The 23,741-nt window shown below is 30.4% G+C and overlaps 1 protein-coding gene across 2 annotated transcripts in view; it reads left to right on the top strand.

The window, feature by feature from the left end:
* LOC123271846 (putative aminopeptidase W07G4.4) overlaps positions 1–23,741 on the top strand; it is a 155,721-nt gene that overhangs the window by 4,197 nt on the left and 127,783 nt on the right. The window contains exons 1-2 of one of the 2 annotated variants that reach the window (XM_044738342.1): positions 8,043–8,175; positions 22,474–22,764. In XM_044738342.1, the coding sequence (XP_044594277.1) occupies positions 8,159–8,175; positions 22,474–22,764 (308 nt within the window). In that variant the 5' untranslated portion in view covers positions 8,043–8,158. Of the gene's footprint in view, positions 1–8,042; positions 8,176–22,473; positions 22,765–23,741 lie in introns of those variants that run through there. The other variant, XM_044738343.1, reaches the window with a different exon arrangement.

Genomic DNA, 23,741 nt, shown 5'->3' with positions numbered 1-23,741 from the left:
TACCCACATGCATTTTTGATATATTTTTTATATATACATTTATAAAATATACATAAATATATAAAAAATTGATGTGGCTACTTAAGTGAAAGCTATTGATGAGTGCAACATCAAGATGAGCTTATATCTTCAAAAACGTCATTAATTAAGCAATGACCGTGTATCTTGTGAAGTATTGACATATTTTGAGATATAAGCTCATCCCGATGTTACACTCATCGAGACTTTTCATTTGAGTACCCACATCAATTTTTCATATATTTATATATATTATGTATATGTATATATGAAAAATATATCAAAAATGCAGGTGGGTACTCAAATGAAAGCTCTTGATGAGTGCAACATCAAGATGAGCTTATATCTTCAAAAACGTCTTTAATTAAGCAATGACCGTGTATCTTGTGAAGTATTGACATATTTTGAGATATAAGCTCATCCCGTTGTTACACTCATCGAGACCTTTCATTTGAATACCCACATGAATGTTTTTTTATATTTTATATGTTTTACAAATATGAAAAATATCATACATATGAAATGTATGAAAAAAATCGTATGCGTACTCAAATGAAAGGTCTCAATGAGAGTAACATCAGGATGAGTTGATACTTCAAAAAATGTCAATAATAAAGAAATGACGTTGTATTTCGTCCACTAATGATATTTTTAACGATAAAAGCTCATTCTGGTATTACGCTCATCGAGACCTTACATTTGAGTATGCTTTTGACAAAATGTTTATCATCGAAAATTTCATCAATCAATAATTCTACAAATTTAAATTAATAATATCTAACCGTTGCCAAGGTGACTGCGTGGCTGAGCGGTTTAAGTCTTAAACTGCCCGTACAACAGTCGCTCAGGCGTAGGTTTGAGCCCTGGCAGTCGCAGTTTTTCTGCGATTTCCAAGGCTTGCTCCCTTGCCGACTGTACCCTGGCCAGGTTTCTGTGGTTTCCTTGGTCACTTTGCTAAGGGGCGGGGCACAGGCAAATGCGGGTGCAAATTGTAAGTCGGCCACAGCCGCTGAGGAGGTAAATGTATTTAGTCTAGTCGAGAAGTGAGTTTTCTGCGAAAAATCGACCCTGAAGTCATAAATAAGGCGATTGGTGCATTGGATTCAGAATTTAATTCTGAGAAAGAGGTATTTTTTAATTTATCTGCCATTAAAAATTCCATTTGTTATAAACAAAAAACGAAATGAAAAAAAGGGAGTCTCCATTTTGTTGCTATAACTTCAAAAATATTAAAGATATCTGAAATTTGAAAAAAGATCCTAAAAGAGGAAAAAATTTTAGTAAAATAAGTCTCGACAGTTTGCAGTAATCGTTATTTTAAACTCAAAACTATAAATTTGAAAGGAATTTGGAAATAAAGAATTCGCTGGAGTATATAATTGAGATTTTTTTACTGGGTGGGAATATATTCTATCCTCAGCATATTTTTCAAAATGTAAACAATAAAATATAAAATCATAAGCATCAACGACAAACACAGGTAAGTATTTTCATTTTTTTTTTACGTAAGTCTGATTATAAAATTGTAAAAAGTTCATTCAATTCTGTTAGGAGATGTTGAGGTGGTTAGGAGGTGGTAAATGAAGCAGCGCGGTTAATTTAAACTTAGATTTATTTTAAATCTTATTACAAATTATGAATACTGGAACAAATCTTAAACAAAAGTTGCACTGAATATAGGCTCGTGGCAGTAAGTGACAGCCGTCGTGAGAGAGTTTCGTCGGATGCGTGACCCTTCGTTGAGAACCTTCTGGTGTATTCAAAGGAAAGGCTTAGAAGGCGCGGGGGTCCCTTAGAGGTGCTCTTCTAAGCAAGATGATGCCCGATTTCCTTTGAGAAACCTTGACTTGCACCAGGAGGTATACTTAAAATGACGGCTGCGAGAAGAGCCTATTTCTTGAAAAGTTTTCTTACTGATGTGTAAGGTTAGACTTCTTATTTTGGATGTTAACTGTTTAATTGCACAATAAAAACTGAAGCGGTGGCACTTGGCGCCTGTATTTATACTAAATCCGGGAGGCCCAGAACGTTCTGGTAAGCATGCGCAGAAATCGATTTCTAGAACGATGCCTGATACTTTTTTAGAGAGAGATCGATTTCTCGAAAATTACTAGATAGAAAGCGCTTTGAGTCTTTAGGCGGGAGTTTGAATTAAAATTATGCTAGAGATGGCGCCATTACTAAACTTATTAGAAAAGGAGACTAAAGATGTCGCCGCTACTTGATAAATCTCAAACAAATTCCGTAAATGCTTTCCAGGTTGCATAATTGGCAAAAATTTTGAGTTTTTGCTTTGACAAACGTTTAGTAATACATTGAAAATTCCCAAATTAAAAGAAAACAACGAAAACAACATGAATTATTAGCGTTAGGTGGGAAAATAAGGTTAATAAAATCTTGAAAATGTATCCTTAACCATGAAATAATTATAATAAATAGAACAAACTGATAAACAAATGGATTAAAAATGTAAAAAATTTATTTTTGAGTAGTCTAATAATTACTCTATAAGATTATCTTGAATCATAAAAGCCGTAACTTCAATAGATTAAAAGATATAATTATTTAAAGATTCGAGTAATGCATTTTTTATAAACAAATGTTTATAAAAATTGAACCACAATAGATATCGAGGATATAAAAAATTTACTATATAAATCATTAAATTGTCTAAAAGATCGTCTTGAATGTCGTAGACCGTATCAAAAATAGTTTAGAAGTTATAACAATTTATAAGTTGATGAAATAGTTGACCGCTTCAACTTTGGTGAGGTAAATTGTTTTAAAATTCAATAAAAAATAGAGAAAAATTTTTTTTACACCTTTGATGTACATGGCTGAATTTGTAATTTTTTAAAGCAACGGAAAAAAAATCAAACGAAAATGGAAATTTGTTTATAACAAATTGTTTATAAAATAAACAATGAAAATTTAAGTAAAAAAAAAATTTATTTTCATAATTATATTGAGAATTGAAAATGATGATTTAAAAAAAAAAAATTATTTCTTAATAAATACTTTAAATAGTGGATAAATGAAAAAAACAATTATAAACAATTAAAAAATTTTCTTTTAAAAATCATTATTTCATTAAGACAATAATATTACAAAAAAAATTTTTTCAAATATATTCAATTTGTCTATTTGTTTATAACAAATTTTTAAACAATTAACATTAAAAATTTTTTAGCCAAGCTATTAAACGCAATATGTTGATACAAAAACAACCAACATTAAAATTGTAGGAAAAAAAATTTTTTTTATAGTATTAGCCGGATATTTCAATTTTTCATAACTTGGAAAAATCATTATAAACAAATGAAAAAACTTTTATAAACTTTTACTACGCGGTCTTGTTCATTATTTATATAACAAGAGCTCCTAAGAGGAAAAAAATTTATAGACACATTTTTTAAACTTTTATAAGAGATTTTATTAAAACTCAAGTCTACGAAAAATTAGTTAATTAACAATTGAATAACTTAAACAAAAATCAAGCTAAAAATTTTTTTTTGGTCGAGCTATATTCCTTCAAGTATCTAGATGACACTATAATTTATTCAGATTTTAAAATTAATATTGAATGTTATAAAATAATTATTTTGTGTTGCATACTTTGCTCGGCAGCGACGCCTAGGCGCCGAAACGGCCGCGCGGAGCCCAATTTTCAACGTTAAATTAAAATTATAAATAATGGAGCTACAACTCCGAGAGTGAAAACTTATTTTACTGAAATTTTTTCTTTTTTTAGGATCTTTTTTCAAATTTCAGATATCTTTAATATTTTTGAAGTTATAGCAACAAAATGGAGACTCCCTTTTTTCCATTTCGTTTTTTGTTTATAACAAATGGAATTTTCAATGGCAGATGAATTAAAAAATACCTCTTTCTCAGAATTACATTTTGAATCCAATGCAGCAATCGCCTTATTTATAAGACTTTAGGGTCGATTTTTCGCAGAAAAATCACTTCTTGACTAGACTAAATACATTTAGCTCCTCAGCGGCTGTGGCCGACTTACAATTTGCACCCGCATTTGCCTGTGCCCCGCCCCTTAGCAAAGTGACCAAGGAAACCACAGAAACCTGGCCAGGGTACAGTCGGCAAGGGAGCAAGCCTTGGAAATCGCAGAAAAAATGCGACTGCCAGGGCTCAAACCTACGCCTGAGCGACTGTTGTACGGGCAGTTTAAGACTTGAACCGCTCAGCCACGCAGTCGCCTTGGGAACGTTTAGATATTATTAATTTAAATTTGTAGAAATATTGATTGATGAAATTTTCGATGATAAACATTTTGTCAGAAGCATACTCAAATGAAAGGTCTCGATGAGCGTAATACCAGAATGAGCTTTTATCGTTAAAAATATCATTAGTGGACGAAACACAACGTCATTTCTTTATTATTGACATTTTTTGAAGTATCAACTCATCCTGATGTTACTCTCATTGAGACCTTTCATTTGAGTACGCATACGATTTTTTTCATACATTTCATATGTATGATATTTTTCATATTTGTAAAACATATAAAATATAAAAAAATATTCATGTGGGTATTCAAATGAAAGGTCTCGATGAGTGTAACATCGGGATGAGCTTATATCTCAAAATATGTCAATACTTCACAAGATACACGGTCATTGCTTAATTAATGACGTTTTTGAAGATATAAGCTCATCTTGATGTTGCACTCATCAATAGCTTTCACTTAAGTAGCCACATCAATTTTTTATATATTTATGTATATTTTATAAATGTATATATAAAAAATATATCAAAAATGCATGTGGGTACTCAAATCAAAGGTCTCGATAAGTATAACACCAGGATGAGCTTATATCGTTAACAATATCATTAGTGGACAAAATACAACGTCATTTCTTAATTATTAACATTTATTAAAATGTAAACTCATCGTGATGTTACTCACATTAAAACCTGTCGTTTGAGTACGCACACGACTTTTTCATACATTTTATGTATATGATATTTTTCATATTTGTAAAATATATAAAATATATAAAAATTGGTGTAGGTATTCAAATGAAAGTTCTCGATAAGTGTAACACCAGGACGAGCTTACATCGTTAAAAATATCATCAGTGAACAAAATACAAAGTCATGAAAACGTTACATCAATTTATAAATAAAGGATTGCCTGCCACATGAAAATTATGTTACTACCACATGAAAATTATTTTGCTGTCACATAAAAATCATGTTGACATGTCATTTATACTTTAGTTATAGGCTCCAATAACTATTTCTTCGGTAAATGTAAATCTGTAGAGGTTACCGATTTTTCGGTAGAGGTTACCGATTTTTTGGTAGAGGCAACCGATTAAAATCGGTAGAAGCTACTGATTGGAAATCGGTAGCTGCTACCGAAAAAAAATCGGTAACTTCTACCGATAATTATTTTCAGTGTAGCATAGGGTTCTTCATTAAAGCTTAATGACGGGGCAAAAAAAATGAATCCTAAAATTGTATATAAATTTAGATTTCTTGACCACACCACCATATTCTGACAGTTATTTCCACTGAAGTTTTAAAAAAAATTTTAAAAACGAGTTTTTTCACTAAAACTGATATTTAATTTACTAAGCAGTGTTTTTAATTAGTTCAGTTATCATTCTTCTTCCCACAAGTGTATTTTTTTTTTAACATTTGTACGAAGATTATGGATTAAAAATACAATTTCTCTTGACGAGATAGGAAACTTGATTTTTAGGTCTCAGTAGAGCTATACTAGTAAGCGCGTTTGCGCTTAAGGCATGTAATAGATAATAATTAATTTCTTTGATTGCACTTAGAGGTTTTAAACTTACGTACAAGAAAAAATACAGAGATATTATTCATCAATTAGTTGGTAACATTATTAGTTTACATTAATTGAAATCACATGTTGAATATCCAGATTGAGCTTTTAAAATATATAATATCTTGAAGCAAACCTTTTTTTTTTCTATATTTTTATCAAGTTGAAATTAGAAATATGCGTGAAATTGCGTAGAGTAAGATATCCTTGCAGGAACTCAAATAGAACTTTGAGGTTGGGTTTCTGCGTGGCACAAAGGATACCGTGATCAATAATTAATAATATAATTACTGTTTTAATTTCAATAAACTGTGTTGTTAATTTTTTATAAACTATATAATTCAATTTTTTGTTAAATTTTTCAGTTTAATTAAATTTTTTCTAATTCATTTTACCCAAGATAAATACTATTGACCTGAAAATGCTTCAAATAATGAATTATTTAAATTTATCAAAATTCGAAAAAAAAAAAAAATTTTTTTTCATTACAATTTTTTTAACTTCCCGCTAAGGAAATTGAAAATTTTCAAAAATCGGGAAGTTATTGGTTTTACCCCGTTTTTCGAAAATCGAGTTTTCATCAGATCTCGACGTTTTGAGGTCCTAGGAAGCTTTCCTGACTATTCCCGCGAGGGTGTCACCATGCCTGTATGTATGTGTGTGTGTGTGTATGTGTATGTGTGTGTGTGTGTGTGTGTGTGTGTGTGTGTGTGTGTGTGTGTGTGTGTGTGTGTGTGTGTGTGTGTGTGTGTGTGTGTGTGTGTGTGTGTGTGTGTGTGTGTGTGTGTGTGTGTGTGTGTGTGTGTGTGTGTGTGTGTGTGTGTGTGTGTGTGTGTGTGTGTGTGTGAGTATGTAAACCTCTTATAACTTTTGAACGGTTGAACCGATTTTATCGCGGTTGGTGCCATTAAAAAGGTCTGCGCCAAACTTAGATTTTCTGTGAATTTGAATCGATTCGGACCGATAGATTTTGAGAAATGTGGAGAAATCTAAAAAAAAAATAGGAAAAAAAATTTTTTCAGAAGTGGTTTTTTTGGGATAACTTTTAAACGGCTTTACCGATCGATTCCGAAAACTTATCAGTTCTCAACCTTGAAAAACCACGTCGATCGCCGCCAATCCGGTCAAAATCGGTTGATTCGTTCGAGAGATATCGTGAAGAAAGAAAACCGAAAAAAGTGTTTTTTCGGAGTTACTTCGAAATTTCTCGTTTGACCAATTGAAACTTAAAAATTCTTTATGAGACTTAAAAAACTGCGTAGAATGCCGTTAACCGCGTAAAAATCGGTTCATTTATTCAAAAGTTATTGCGGTTTGAAAATTCAAAAAATAATGTTCTATGAAACCTCTATCAGACTTTTGAGCTCAAAGAGCTCAATAGCATAGAAAAGGTTTCTAATTTAATTAGGTTTCTAATTTCTAAGCAGTATATGTATAATGCTGAGCAAATACCACGTATTGTTAATAGAGTATTATCAACTTTTTTTTTTTTTTTCAGCATCATAAATATTGTGAGTGGAAAAATACTGTTTTTTTCACTGTGTTAAAATTAATACGTAGCTCTGTGTTAAAGTAAAATTTAAAAACTGTCACTGACTTGACACAATGACGAAGAATTTCTTATTGTGTATAACCACAACGAAGCTATTTCAATACATAAGTATCTTTTATAATCGATAAGCAATCTATTCTTCATCATTTAAGGATAGCGTTTATTCCACATGCGCTTACGCTAAGTGAGTCCACTAGGAGCTTAGATGCGAATTCGCAAGCACACAATGCACTCGACTATGTGTTGTGGGTTAATTGACGATATTGAGTGTTAATTAGTCAATATGAATTGTTGAAATTAATAAACTAGCTTCAATGTTTTAATTTTCTACTAATATATCATTTTTATTTCAAAATAAAATACAAAAATATTTTAAAATAATATTAATATTATTTATGCATATTATTGCATATAACTTGCCGTATGCAATTATATGCATACGACAAGTTAAATGAGTTATTAAATATATTTTCATAATTTATTTATGAATTGTGAAGTATAGAAAATACAATAAAATAATAAATTTCTACGAAATAATAGAACTTTAAAACTGCAGTATTCATGTACATTCAATAACAAAAAATATTTGTATTTATTCTGTTGCTTGGCAACGAAACTAATGCGCATAAATATTAAAATCTTTCAATACGCTCATTAAGAATAATTTTGATAATTGAATGAGAAATAAGAGAAGCGTAAAAATAAATAATTGGAGCAACGCGAATCAAGAAAATAATTAAAAAAAATAAGTAGCCATCCAATTTATCAAGATGTCGGTGGATCCACAGTAAGTGCTCAACTTTTTCTTTCTTCACAGCATTCGTTTTTTTTACTCTTTTCAAAGATAGAGATTATAGTTACGTGATCGCCAAACATATCCCGGTATCCACAGAGGGCTAGAACCTTTTCTTTATCTCTTTCCATATCTTATATAAGAGACGTCAGAGCAAGGAGCGAAGAAAGAAAAATAAAAAGTCGGAAAAGCTCTCAAGGTATAAAATCTCTGGCTTGATGCTCTGATGCCACTGCCAGTGACGTGAGTGTTTTGGCATAAGACTTGACACTAAAACGAACATGACCTTTTTTTCACAAGCCCATTAGTTCTGAATCCTGATTGATTGTAAGATTAACCATAAATCACAAACTGGTTTGTTAAATTTCACTCGCAATTCGACATTTTATACCGAAATTTCTATTTTTTTATTTTTTTTTAAATATCTATCTACAAATTAAGCCATCACATGTGGCAGATAATTGCTTTCGTATTTGTTCGGACATAAAATATAATTAAAAAAAAAAAAAAAAGGTATTGTGAAACGCGACGATAGCTTTATTCAATTACTTAATTTTTTTTTTTTTTTTTTTTTTTTTTTTTTTTCTAAATAAATATTACTCTACTTCATACGGACACTGGGTTTAAAAATTCTTTTATTTAGTTATTTTTTCATCACTTATGCACGTACTCATCACTAATATATCAAACGAACGCGGTTTTTTTCTGTTGGCAATCTATTGTCATGTGCGTCGTTAAAAATTATTTTATCCCGTTGGATAAAAAATAATAAATAAATATAATAGAATAAAAAAGTTGGATTGAATTTCTAACAGTGCATGTGTATTCAATGAATATTCGATGATTAAAAGAAATATTGTAACTGAATTATTAATAAAAAAAAAAAATTAATAATTAAAAATAGTTCATTTTTTTTTTAATCAACTGAACAATATTACTTGAAATTGGTTTTTTTTATTTATTTTTTCGTAAATTTTGCGTTCAATTTTTTCAGCTATTCGGGGCTGTAAAAACGATAATTTTCAATGTTAACAGTTATTTTTCTTGATTTTTTTGTATTTCATTCGTTATATTATTACAGAGAAGCTATTGGAAATGATTATCGAATTTCTCAGTTTTTTTTTGTAATTTCTTTTCTCAGGCTAGTAAGGTAAAAGCACCCATTATTGACATTATAAGAGTGATTATGAATATTTGAATTTTTCTATCGTGTTTCAAATCAATATTATCAACTTTTTTTTTTATAGGACACCTTAATCATTGTTTTTACTTATCTAATTTAATTGATTAACTTTTAATCGCAATAACTTTAATAATGACTATATCAACTTAAAACCAACAGGTCGAATGTATGTATTATTGACAGCATAAAAATTCATAGAGCCGATTATTGACATACCATCGACTCTATTATTGACAGGTTTTTCATTACAGTTAAATTTATATTAATAACAATCATTTTTACTATCTAATGTAAACCTATAAATAATTTTTATTATTTTAAAATTCGTTTTAGACCTAGCTTTTCTATATTTTTTACCAGGTTTTTTTTTTTTAGCAATTTTTTGTAGTCTCAAATACTTTGACTCTTATAAAATCACAAGACATTAAGTAAACATTAATACGTTGATATGTATGTTGAGGGGGTTAGGTTACCTTATAGTCTATGTCGTTAGTTGACGCAAGTTAATTTTTGTGTCCCCATCATTTACATCCGCTATTTTAAAATTAATTTTAACTCTATAAAGTATAAATAAATGATTACATGGTTATTTAGACTATAAATGATCTAAAATAATTTTAAACAATGCAATTGCATAAAAAAAACATTGAGAAATCTAGATTTGAAAATAAGGTCTTTCTTAACAATATTCACGGAGAAAAAAGTATTGCTATTGTAGCCATCCAGTGGATCTTGAACGTAGTATTGTGATTAACTCAAAACAGTATTGTCATTTTCACAATATTATAACCTGATATACTCAATACTTCGGATTCTTATATTCACTTGCCGTGGTATGTAAATATGTAAAAACGTATTGTGATTATAAAGAAACGTTTCCTTACTACGGCGAAACGGATCGTGATTATCACGATCCACGACGCCTTCAGCGCTACCACGCATAACCAAGTCTGAAACTTACGAGTGGATTTGTTTGCAATTTTGTTGATGAAATAGTGATAATTACATAAATTAGTGAATTAATAATAATAGCGATATAGATGATTGGGTTGTTGATAATTACTCGAGTGAAATCTTGAAAAACTTGAGTCGATTTTTGAAGGCTAGTAAAGAAATAAATCTTCCTATGTTAACTGTGTTAATGCTGTGTCCGTGGTTTTTGTATATAATTCTACTGCGTTGATAAGGAAAAACAATGTAAAGTCGTCCCGTCCAGTAAGTCGCCGTCGGGTACTTTCGGGTTTTTCCCCCACTCCCTCCATTTTGCCCCCTCTTAGCTAACCATGCGGGATTTTAGAAACGCCGTCTGCAGTCACGGTGGATCTGATGATTAAAGAGCAAGGACAGTTATTCTTCAATGTAACAGTCGGTAATTTGTGAATCTTAAAAAAGTAATACTTATTCCCACGCATAGATGTCAGTATCAATGATTACTCCGATAATTATTCCGACAAGATGCTGGAGATTATTTTATTTAATTTATATGTTAGTTTATTTAATATTTGTATTCACTAACACCTGATAAATATTATTGTGATAAATAATCAACTTTATTTAATTATTTTGAATACTTGTGACTCCGTTTTCAAATTGAAGAAAAATATAAATTTTGTATTTTTAATTTTTTTTTTTGTAATAGCTATAACTTTTTTAATATTCGACTTTACGGGACGTTTTTTTTTTTTTTAAATGTAATTTATTAACTACATTACATAAAAATTATTTAAACCTTTTTTCATTGTTTTTTATATTATTTATAAACAGTTCTGAATTAGAGAAAGTTACATAAGTATTTAAAAAAATTTTTTTTCTTATTATACATGAATAAATCCATAGAAATTCGGCCTACTTCATGCGGCATAAAAATAATTACAGAACAATCAATTTTTTATTTAAATTTTTCAGGAAAAAAATTTTAAATGATGGATTTTCAGACAAAGACAATTTTCTTGTCAAACAACCAAAAAATTTCATCGAAACTGGCTTCTGAAATATTTTTTTCAGTCAAATGCATTTGAAAGCAAACAAAAAAATACAACTGCTAGATAGGTAAATTTTTTGAATAATTAAGTAAAAAAAAAGAGTGATTTTTAAATCGATTACCTCTCTTAGATTTGGTAGTAAAATTCGAATTAAAAAAAATTCGAAGAAAACGCTTTTGGGAGGCTGAAAAAAATTGTAAATCGTCGGTGAAATTGAAAGAAGTCAGTTTCAAAAGTGGTTGATTCATCATGAAATAAGTCATATATGAATTTGATTCTTGTTGATTTTTATAAATTTCTGTTTACTTAAAAAAAAATTTTTTTTACAGAACGGATGAAATTATTTTAAGAAATACTTCATGACGGATATTCTCCTTTGAAAATCGTATTGAGGTATTTGATATACAGCATTATTACATCGTAATAATCTTCTCAAACAATCAGAGTGAAGATGAGTGAAAATGAATGAAGATGAATGAATGAATGAAGATGAATAAATTTTACGATTTACTTGAGGTCGGAGAGCTCAAATTTATACGAAAATTATATTTTTGACTTCGAAAAGCTTAAAAAATAAGTGAATTGTTGAGCACTTAGGTATGGAGGTAGCGGGAAGTTGCAGGGATGGCCTTTCGGGTCAACCGTTTTCCTAATTTTTTTATTCAGGGCCTACAGTTTTGGCTTTATTTATGGATATATAATTCACCATTGCAGTTTATTTAAATATTTGGTTCTCTGATGGGTGCCGAGTTAAAAATTTTATTCGATTTCTGGAGCTCCCATTCATTCCTTTTTCCGTTCGTAGGAAGCGTGAAAGTGAGTCTAGGGATAGCGTGTATGCGACAGAAATCGTAGGAAGCGTGAGAGTGAGTCTAGGGACAGCGTGTATGCGACAGAGATTTGATTCCTTGCACTGTTTCTGGCATAATTTTTAATTTAAAAAATATTTTTAAATTTTATTCCTCAAGGTGATAAACATATATCTTCAGTTGCTCGCGAAGAAATCAAATCTATCGGTACACGTCTACGACACACAATTTTTCACCAAGTTGAGCATGGAGTCCTACAAAGGTGTAGCTCATTGGACCAAAAAAGTATTAATTATTTATGTACCTCGGGTGAGCCACTTGCAAATACAGTCGAGGTGATAAATATTTTCAGCAGGAATAGTATAAGGCTGATACCCGATAGGTCGTTAGACCGAGGTTTCATATCCCTGCTGCAAATAATTATCATCTCGACCGTATTTGCGCGTGGCTTGTCCATTCCTTATTAAAAAAAAAGATTTGAAACGATTCAACCCATGCAAAATGTATATCTATATGTGTGTCACGTTGAATTGTTTTTAATCGCTTCGAGGCATTTCGAATCGTTTTAAATCTTTTCGTTTAATCCGGGATGGTGCTTAAAAAATTTTTCGTTCTACGGCGGACGTATGCGGGTTTTTACGTGCAGGGAATGCTCAATTTATGAATAAATATGTAGCGTACGACGTCATAACCTTCTACTCTTATAAATTAAAATACATGAAAGACTTGTAGTTAGTCATAAGCGCGCTGTTTGATTAAAATGACAGTTAGAACGTAAGCTATTCGGCTGTTTAGAGATTGATGGCGTAAGGTAAAGGGCCCAGTTTTTGACACTCTAATAGTGACGGCAGAGGTTATAACACAATAATTATTACAATATTTAATTGGGGTATATGAATGATTTTTGCATCATAAAAAAATTTAGAATTTTTTGAAAAGATTATCAACGCGAAAGAATGATATGGGATCAGTTTATAATTTAAATTAATGTTTTAAACAGTAACGTTGTAAGACCTAGTTTCTGACACTAAAAATTTCTTGTGTTGTAGTTTCTGACACTGACGTCGGCCTAGATTCTGACACTCATTTATAAAAATAATTCATTATTGGTTAGGTTTACATTATTTAATTAAAATAAAATAAAATCATTCAATGAAAGATAAATTAAACTTGTATTATAATTAAAACAATTTTTTTATGTAAAAAAAAATGTTTAATGTTAATTTAACTCTACGATTATAAATAAAAGCATATTATCTATATATACAGAGTGTCCCAGAAGTAACGGACGCCATTGTAGCATCTGATAACCAAAATAATTCTGAGACGAAAAGTCCTTAGCCATTTTTTAATCAGACGCATAGATAATCAATTATTCAACGAAGACGCCTGCACGTGTGAATGTGTAAGTAAATATGTGTGACTACGTTAGCTATAGAAACTAGTTAGTCATACAGTCAGTTGTGTCTTTGTTTGGCATATACTTTACTGGACATTGGCGCTCTCTCTCTCTCTAACAAATAAAGAGACGTTATTTTTAATTAATAATTAATTATCTATGCGGTTAATTGAAAAATGGCTAAGGGCTTTTCGTCTCAGAATTATTTTTTTCATCAGATGCTACAATGGCGTCCGTGACTTTTGGGACACCCTGTATATAAGAGATTTATATAAGAGATTTCCACCTATGCGTTGACTCATCATGATATCTCCGGAACCATAAGGCGTAGAGACTTGAAATTTGGTAGGAATATTCCTTTCGCCGAGTAGAGGTTAGCTAAGAACGGATTTTACGAAATTCCACCCACAAGGGGTGTTGCAGGGGCGTCAACAATGAAAAATTCCCGTTGTTAAACTATAGCTCCTACACACTCCAAATTTGGTAGGAATCTCCTATATGTGATGAAGAAATCATCTATGAGCGGATTTTATGATAACTTATCACTAATAAGGATTGCGGCGGTGGGTGTTAACAATGAAAATTAAAAATTTCTAAGCTGTAGCTACTATAGGTTCCAAATTTGGTTGGAATCATTTATATGTGATCCAGAAATGATCTAAGAGTGGATTTTATGACAACCTACTTCAAACATGGATTGCGGGGGTGGGTGTTAACGATGAAAATTTTAAATTTCTAAGCTTAAGCTCCCATAAGCTCCAAATTTAGTAAGAGTCTTCTATATATAATATAGAAATTATTTAAGAACGGACTTTACAAAGAATTACCTTCAATAAGGATCGCGGGGGTGGGTGTTAACAATAAAAAATTCCCGTTTGTAAACTACAGCTCCCATAGACTCCAAATTGGGTAAGAATTTTCTGAAAGAGATGTAGAAATAATATACAAACGAATTTTACGATGGCTTACCTCACAGGGGTTTGTGGGGGTGAGTGTTAACAAATAAAATTTTTATTTTCCAAGCTATAGCTCCTACAGACTCCAAATTTAGTAAGAGTCTTCTATATATAATATAGAAATTATTTAAGAACGGACTTTACAACGAATTACCTCCAATAAGGATCGCGGGGGTGGGTGTTAACAATAAAAAATCTTAATTTCCAAAATATAGCTTCTACAGACTCTAAATTTGGTGAGAATCTTCGTGTATGATGTCAAGTTGAGCTAAAAATGGATTTTCTCGAATTCTAACCCTAAAAGGGATTGCGGGGGTGTTAACAATGAAAATCTCTCATTGCCAAATAAAAGTTTCTATGGACTCGAAGTTTTGTTGAAACCTATTGTTTATAATGTAGAAATTTTTTCGAATAGGATCTTACGAAATTCTTCCCCCATGTAGGAGTGATTTTGATCATGGAGATTGCTTTTCATTTCTTTTTGTATTAATCACGGCGGATTTTTTTTCTTGTAAAATAAAAAAAAATACATAGATAAACAAACAAAATATGTAAATAAGTTTATACAGATTTGTAGCGATACCAAGAGTGCTTAGTTATATGTTAGATTAATTTCCGATCATAAGTTATTAATTTGTAATCGTAATCGTAATTAATATAAATGACAGCTGATGTTTAAAGGATCTATAAACGCAAGTCTCATTGTCTAAAAACTTTCTAATTATAGTGAATAGATACTTAAAATAATTTTATGGTTTTTTTAATGTTTATTTTATTTTAAGATTTTTATTTACTTAAAAAGAAAATTTCAGCTCTTGATTGTTTTTATATTAGTTTTTTAAATATGAAATTAAAAAATTTATGTTGAAATTAGCAACCATTTGATAATTAAGTATTTTTTTACGTGGGAATAAGTATTTTTTTCCTGAAAAATTTAAATAAAAAATTGATTGTTCTGTAATTATTTTTATGCCACATGAAGTAGGCCGAATTTCTATGGATTTATTCATGTATAATAAGAAAAAAATTTTTTTAAAATACTTATGTAACTTTCTCTAATTCAGAACTGTTTATAAATAATATAAAAAACAATAAAAAAAGGTTTAAATAATTTTTATGTAATGTAGTTAATAAATTACATTTAAAAAAAAAAAAAAACGTCCCGTAAAGTCGAATATTAAAAAAGTTATAGCTATTACAAAAAAAAAAATTAAAAATACAAAATTTATATTTTTCTTCAATTTGAAAACGGAGTCACAAGTATTCAAAATAATTAAATAAAGTTGATTATTTATCACAATAATATTTATCAGGTGTTAGTGAATACAAATATTAAATAAACTAACATATAAATTAAATAAAATAATCTCCAGCATCTTGTCGGAATAATTATCGGAGTAATCATTGATACTGACATCTATGCGTGGGAATAAGTATTACTTTTTTAAGATTCACAAATTACCGACTGTTACATTGAAGAATAACTGTCCTTGCTCTTTAATCATCAGATCCACCGTGACTGCAGACGGCGTTTCTAAAATCCCGCATGGTTAGCTAAGAGGGGGCAAAATGGAGGGAGTGGGGGAAAAACCCGAAAGTACCCGACGGCGACTTACTGGACGGGACGACTTTACATTATATATTGTATTAAATAAATAAAATTTTTGTTTTTATAAAAGTCTTTTCAGCATAAATGATTTGATCCCATAGTGTTTTATACAAAAATATGTTATTGTATGGAATATGTACAGTAATAAAGGAGTAAAAATTCCTTTAAAAAATTTTTTTCTTATGATAAAAATATTTGCTTCTTTTAAATGAATACTTCGATAATACAAATTTCTAGACTAATAATAATAATATTTGTAAAAATAAAAAAAAATCATATGAGATAAATTCCAACAGTATTACTGTAATTCATTATTTAAACATTTTTAAACCTAACCCAATTCTTGACTGTCATAATCTAAATAAAAATTTTTAACTAATCAAGCTACAAAAGGAATTTGTATTTATGTTAATAACAATAATATACCAAAAAAATAATAATCTGCAATAAAATATAATTAATATTTAATTCAAAACAACTAATCATCTATAAACCATAGCAATATAGACACTCGATATCCGAATCCATGTGGATCGTGATAATCACGATCCTCTAGATTGGGCATATGCGCATCTAAAGTATAGTCATGCGGGGATCGTGATCATCACTATACACGGAAAAAAATATTTCGTTCTGGTAACCTAACTGTAGAGTTACCACAACTATAGACAGGTTACTGTTCGTTGTAGAGTTACAGTAACAAAACGTTATTTAGTTCTGATAACTCAATGTTGTTAAGCTCTCAGAGCTCTACGGGATTGTTCTCAGAGCCAAACGGTATAGTTGGGAGCACTCTATGTTGCGCAGTAGTGGAGTGCACTGACGTATTTCATAACCTTCTAAAATGACAAACAGAATTATTTTGTTATTCATCCATATTATTAAAAATATATGAGGACAATTAAGTTTCCAGTTTATTTATTTAAGGAAATAGGTTTTTTTTTTTTTGTCGAATTGAATTTCGTTAGAACAGTTTTGTATTTATGGTTTTTCAAGGTTCATTTGCAGTGACTGTTAATTTAATTTATTAGTTGAATATATTGTGATAAGTAATAAGTTATCGGAATACATTAAAAAGACCCCATTTAACACAAAATAAAATTTGTTTTTGTTTATTTATCTTTTCTTGTGCATATACGGTAGTGATTTTATGTCCAATATTTATTTATATAATTAAGAAAATAAGATAATTTTGTGACGACCATATTTTTATTTGTAATATAAATTCTATTATAATTATAATACTATTCTTATTTGTCATATACAATTATTGTTGGCAATGTAAATTCATTCTGCCGCATTTATTTATTAAATTATCAATGCTAAATCGTAAAAAAAATTATTAAGCAGACTGCCAAAAATTTGTTATAGTCTCACAAGGGGAGGATACGACCTTGGGGAAACCGATTTTGATAATCTTTGACGTAGTGGTAGTACACTATGTGGGTATACTACCTCTGAAATACTAAAGTGCAATACTCAAAAATGGCTGAGAAAAACGCACTCAAAGTTTACCCAGCACTATAATATATTAATAGGTAAATAATTGATACATTAAATTATTCTTTAATAAAAAATTTTTCAATTTTGAACTTCATTTCTATAAATTATCTGCGGTGGTACAAACAAATAATAAGTCGAAAATTAAATGGAAAATTATACATTTTTTTAATTAATTAAAGCAATATTTTATAATTACGTATTATGAGATATTATTACATGATCCTGAGTGATACTTATGATAAAAACATTCAAAACAAAAAGTTTTTCTACACCAAGAACAACAAATAAATGCTGCTTTTTTACAATGACACGGTATTTTTAAACGGTCTAATGAGAAACACCCATCATTGACATTAGTAATAAAATTTCTTGTGTCACAAAGCCCGCTGGCAAACCAGGCATATTCCATCATGTCTCGAAATATTGACGCTGACAATTGGTGATGAATAATCGAATGAATTTTTATGCAATCCTCTCGGGAATGAATTTCATAATTCTTGTCTAGAAGTTCAGCGGTACTTTGCAATCGTTTGATAAAATTTTTCACTTGTCTATAGAAATAGACATCACATGGTTGAACTAACGGAGTACATTTTGGAGGTATAACTTTAAATGTGCATGTAGGCATTTTTTTATCATCCTGAAATATTTCATCATATAATTCTGGCTTCACTTGTCCTGTCCACGAGTCAATAATTAAAAGAAATTTATTTTTTTGAACATATGGCATTAAACATTTCTCTAGAAAATTTTTATAGAGAGTAGTTGTCATTTTTCCTGATTTTGATGATGTGACAATAACATTTTTGTATTTTTTTAAATATTCTTTTACGTTTTTCTTTATTCTTGGCCCAAAATCACCTGTAGGCTCTTGCAAACAAATAAAAACATGTGGTAGTAATTTTCCAGATAATGTTATGCTATATTGTGCAGTATATGAGTGTGACACCTTGGTCATGTCTTGTACTTTTGCAAACACTGTTTTGCTTCCTTTTTCCGTCAGTGTCCTATTAAACATTGATTGGTATTGACATCCTGAAAATATGAATTTTAAAAAATCTAATGATTAACTTCGATTAAATTTAATAATGGAATAAAAAATAATTAGTTTACCGTTAGAAAATTTATATACCTGTTTGATCTGTATTAATAACGAAGTCACTATCGAAGTTAGATATCAATTGTTTTGTTTGAATGCGAAACATTTCTGCAGAGGCGATAATTTCTGGCATGGTGTGAACTTCTTTGTCTGTTACAAATTTTATAATTTTGCGTTGACGAATGTTGTGTCTTTGTTTAAATTTTTTTACCCATGGGTCGGACGCTGTAAATTGAAGATTAGGAAACTGTCTGGCTGCAGCTAAAGCCCATTGCTGCAAATTTCGTGTAGTCACTTGTTGATAATTTTGTCTTGCCTCGACGAAGCGGTCATACGTCCAAGAATCAATCACATGATATTTATCAAATTTAGTTCCACCATGTTCAACATCTTTTTCCCATACTTTCAAATGATCCATTCTCTTCAAATGACTACATCCATTTTTTTGTAATGTCTCTAGTTTCCATGAAGGGTGAGCTTTTGCTATGTTTAAAACTTTAATTTTATATTCCAGAGGAATATAATCCATCATTTTTTGTTTTTTTTTTTTCATCTGGAACATAGTCATCAACTGAATTATCTTCTACTGCTTCAAAATTTCCGTCTGGGCATTCTTCTTGAGCATGAATCAATTCTTGATCGCTTACGAACTTCTTTTTATTTAAAATATCTAACGTATTATCATATAATTCTCTACCAATCAACATAGCATCTTCAGATAGAGTGTCAGAAGATGTTTTTGCAATTAAATCACTTTCAAGAAGTAAACCTTCATAATACACTACTCCATCTTTTAGCCGTTGCTTCGATAAATCACTATGTAAGGATGTATCAGGAGTGTTTTCATCTCCATGAGAAGAACTGGCTTCGCTTGATGACATTTTATAAATTATAAAACAATTTTTAAAGTAAATTTCACTGCACAAATACGTCTGTTCGTGTCGAAATTCAGAAACTAACTGCTATAGTCAAGCTTCTGAAAAAGTGGTGGGACTAACATAGGTTCAAGGACAACAACATGACTATTCTTCCGGTGGGCCAACAGAGCTCGAATCGATGTACAGTTTACAATAACTCGAGGACAAGAATTATTGTACCCTCATACCATATTCGACCCTTCTTATTGTCTGGCGCAGGTATATATTTTTCAGTTAAACTTATAATGAATATGAGAGTTATAAGAATTATTCATGAATTACAAATATCTCATGATATACACCGTAGATAATTTATAGAAATGAAGTTGAAAATAAAAAAATATTTTATTAAAGAATAATTTAATGTATCAATTATTTACCTATTAATATATTATAGTGCTGAGTAAACTTTGAGTGCGTTTTTCTCAGCCATTTTTGAGTATTGCACTTTAGTATTTCAGAGGTAGTATAACCACATGGTGTACTATCACTGCGTCAAAGATTATCCAAATCCGTTTCCCCAAGGTCGTATCCTCCCCTTGTCAGAACGATCCTGTAGAGTTGTGAGAGGTAAATAACGTTTAGCTCTCAGAGCTCAACGATGTAGATAAGAGTTGCAGGAGCCAAACGGTATTGTTACCATAAGAAAACGTTAACCTACTGGAACTTTTTACAACTAACTAACTGCTATAGAGTTCCTATAGCAAAATTTTTTTCTCCGTGTACTGTATCGTGGTAATAGCAATACTTTTTTCTCCGTGTTCTTAAGAAATTACAAATAAGTATAAGCAGTTTTGGCCTACTGGAAAAAATGAAATATTTTTGCGGTAAATAGTTTATATCTTGAAATTAAATTTTACTATTTTTTGATTTTAAAAACATGTAAGATTGTCATGAAATATCAATAATTGTGATTATTAACAAATTTTAATAATGAAATAATAAAATTAAATAGAATGTCAATAGTGGGGGTCCTGTCAATAATAGGGGTTTTTTTACCTTATTATTACTAAAATTTTTACCTCTCAGCAGCCATATGTAAATTTTCTCATAAATATACATATTTACTATGAGTTAATGTTGGCAGTAGTATGAGTTTTTAAAGAACTCCGTGAGATGGGGGGCTCCAATATGTGATGTCACTAAACGAAACGAGTTCTTTGTAAATAGAACATTTGAAATTTATGAAAATAAAAATATCGCTATCAGAGAAATACAGTATTGCTATAGTAGCTATCCCCACTTAGTCATCTGTTTGATTGTTACTAGAGCCATCAACTAGATCACTCTGACAGGAATACGTTAGATGGCTGAAATAGCTGTACGGGGTTGCTCGGAGAGCAATACAGGATCACTCTAAGGGCTATAGGCTTCACTGTAGTTTTGGATTTCGCGTACAGTCTTGCGCGTTGGCACATTTTATAACCTTAAAATTATATTAATTATTTACATTTTTTTATAATTAATCATCAACATAAACAACAAAATATACCACTTGATTCTGCGACGAAAGAAATGTTTTGTCTGGTAAGAGGGTATTGTAAGAAGACTGCTGAAAAATGTAGTATATACTGATAAAAAAATTAACTCGACTCAAGAGCCAAAAACAAGAAAATTTTCTTAGACTAAGAATAGTTTCCTAACTCCAGAATTTATTCTCTTGACTCAAGAAAATCATTTTCTTCAAAATGGTATTCTTGATGCAAGATTTTGGCTCTTGAGTCAAGTTAATTTTTTTATCAGTGTAGCTATTCGATCTACCTAAAAAATCGCTTCAGTAGCTATACGATATTGCTTCTGTCGGAATACTTATTGTTACATCAACAATTTACGAGTAGGTATCTAATAGATGGCTCTAGTAGTATTTTTTTTTTCAGTGAAGAATACATTGATAGAACAATTTATAAATTATTAATAAACTAGATAGATTTGTTACCTTGTAAAACAGTAAGAACTGCTTTTTACAATTATTTCATGACAATATTACTGCTTCTCTCTATTTTCACTGCGTTCAAATTCCTTTCGAATCATCTTTCGATTTTCGCACATAAATACCACAACATATACTCTCAACTTTTTATAATAACTGCGTTTCTCTTGCGGCTGTGGACCGAGTTGTGCTTCCTGTACTGCATTTATCCTATTTCTCACCTCTTTCTAATGGCTGTTGGAATAGTGACATGGGGAAACCACAGAGAAAACCCATGCCAGTACAAGTCAGCTACCGGAGCGACCCCCGATGGTTGGTATTGGAACTACTCTAATAACCATCGGGGCTCGAACCCTCGCCTCACGGCATGATGTACGAACGAACTAATGATATAATGACTTAGTCTGCTCGGCCAACCTGCCGCAATTATTAATAAACTAATTAATTTGGAAATCATTTATTTATTAATAAAAGACAACTAATTATTTTTTGAGTTTTAATAAAGTTTATTATATATTAAAAAATTTTACAATCAGTGTAAATAAACATGCAGTATATTGATTAAATATCTTTTTTTTTAATACTTGTACAAACTTTTTATATGGTTAAATTTGAACAACTTAATGATTTGACTCGATTCTTTTTTAAGTAAAATAATTGAAAATTTTAAAATAGAATTTTTTTTTAATCATTGTTGATTCAATTTAATTTTGATAGTAAAATGTGTAAATTTTGACACATAATTTTCTTATTTTCGGACTTCTCATGAATTAATCCGATAAATAATAGAATTATCAGGGAAACGTGGTACATCACGAGGAATAAATTATCATTAGCAGTTGTCATGTAATCTAACAGGTATTATGGATAAGTGAGCATCAATCATGGATAATATTGAATTGCAGATGGATGCCATGTAATGTTAAGATCGAGGCGAGTGTCTCTGCTCCGGATTGGGATGGAATAATCCTCGTGTCAAGCAGCAGCCCACCCGGATTCAATGAGCCAGAGCCCTTCAAAACAGTCCTATGTGCAGCAGCGCAAATTGACAGCGCACTTGGTAAAGTTTGTACGCCGGTGGTATTACCCATTAATCTGCCGGCCAGACGATTCATCTACAGCCCAACTGGCGTACTCAACGCGGACTACCACGACCTACGGAGTTTCGGAGAGGCCGCCGCCAGAGGAATCCGGAGGTAATCACGTCAAGATCAACTCTCTCTCCGGGGATTTAAGGGTAACTGGAATAAAGGGAAAATAGTGGGAAAAAATACATTCGGACGCTACTGGAACAAAATAAACCAAAAAGTTAAACGTAATTTACTGTGGCTTATCTGCTTCGGACAGCCTTTATTTTTTTAAACATTTTTATCTATTCGACTAACTTACGGCTAAGTAAAAAATTTTTCAATCTGGCTTAATGTGTCCTGATATTCCCTATATATGAAATTTGTATCAAAAATTTATGTTGAAGTATTGAAAATATATTTAAAATAATTAAATGGTGTGTAGAAGTATATAAAATATAGATAAAATTTTTTTTTTCTTTAATCACCTTAGAAATGTTAGGAATGTAAAAATGCACTGAAATGATCAAAAATCATTTTTTTTATGTAAGCCTTTTTGGCTTTACAAAAAAATTCCGAACATAATAAGCGTGTATTAAAAAAAATTCATTTCGAGTAATTTTATTTTACGCTTTAAAAATTGAAAATTGAATTTTTTTCAAAAATTTGAGAAGTCATCAACTTCAGTTTGATTTTCAAAAATGAAACTTTCATCAAATATTGAAGTTCTGAAGTCATAAGAGTTAATTTTCAGAGGTTTTCAATTTGCATAACCAGAAGTTCAAAATTTTAAATTTCGTTAATGAGAAGTTAGAAAAAGTCCCACTGCGCTAAACGAAGTTGCCGCTTTCCGCCTCCGTCGCGGAGAAAAATAGTATACACACCATGGGCAGTAAATAAAAAAGCCTCAAATCACATGTTCAGCTTTGCCTCGGACAACAATTGTATGTGATCTGAGACATTTCTTACTTTATTGCCTTTGATGTGTAAAATACTATTCATAGTTTATGTACTTTTTAATATTATTCATTTATTTTTAAGACATTTTTTTTACTTCAATTTATATTTTTAATCCAAATTATTTTAAGATGAAATGATATGTATCT

This window comes from Cotesia glomerata, linkage group LG9 (genome assembly GCF_020080835.1).
Source record: "Cotesia glomerata isolate CgM1 linkage group LG9, MPM_Cglom_v2.3, whole genome shotgun sequence".
Lineage (NCBI taxonomy): Eukaryota > Metazoa > Arthropoda > Insecta > Hymenoptera > Braconidae > Cotesia > Cotesia glomerata.
The sequence above is the reverse complement of the archived record's forward strand: the minus strand, read 5'-3'. Positions and strand labels throughout refer to the sequence as shown.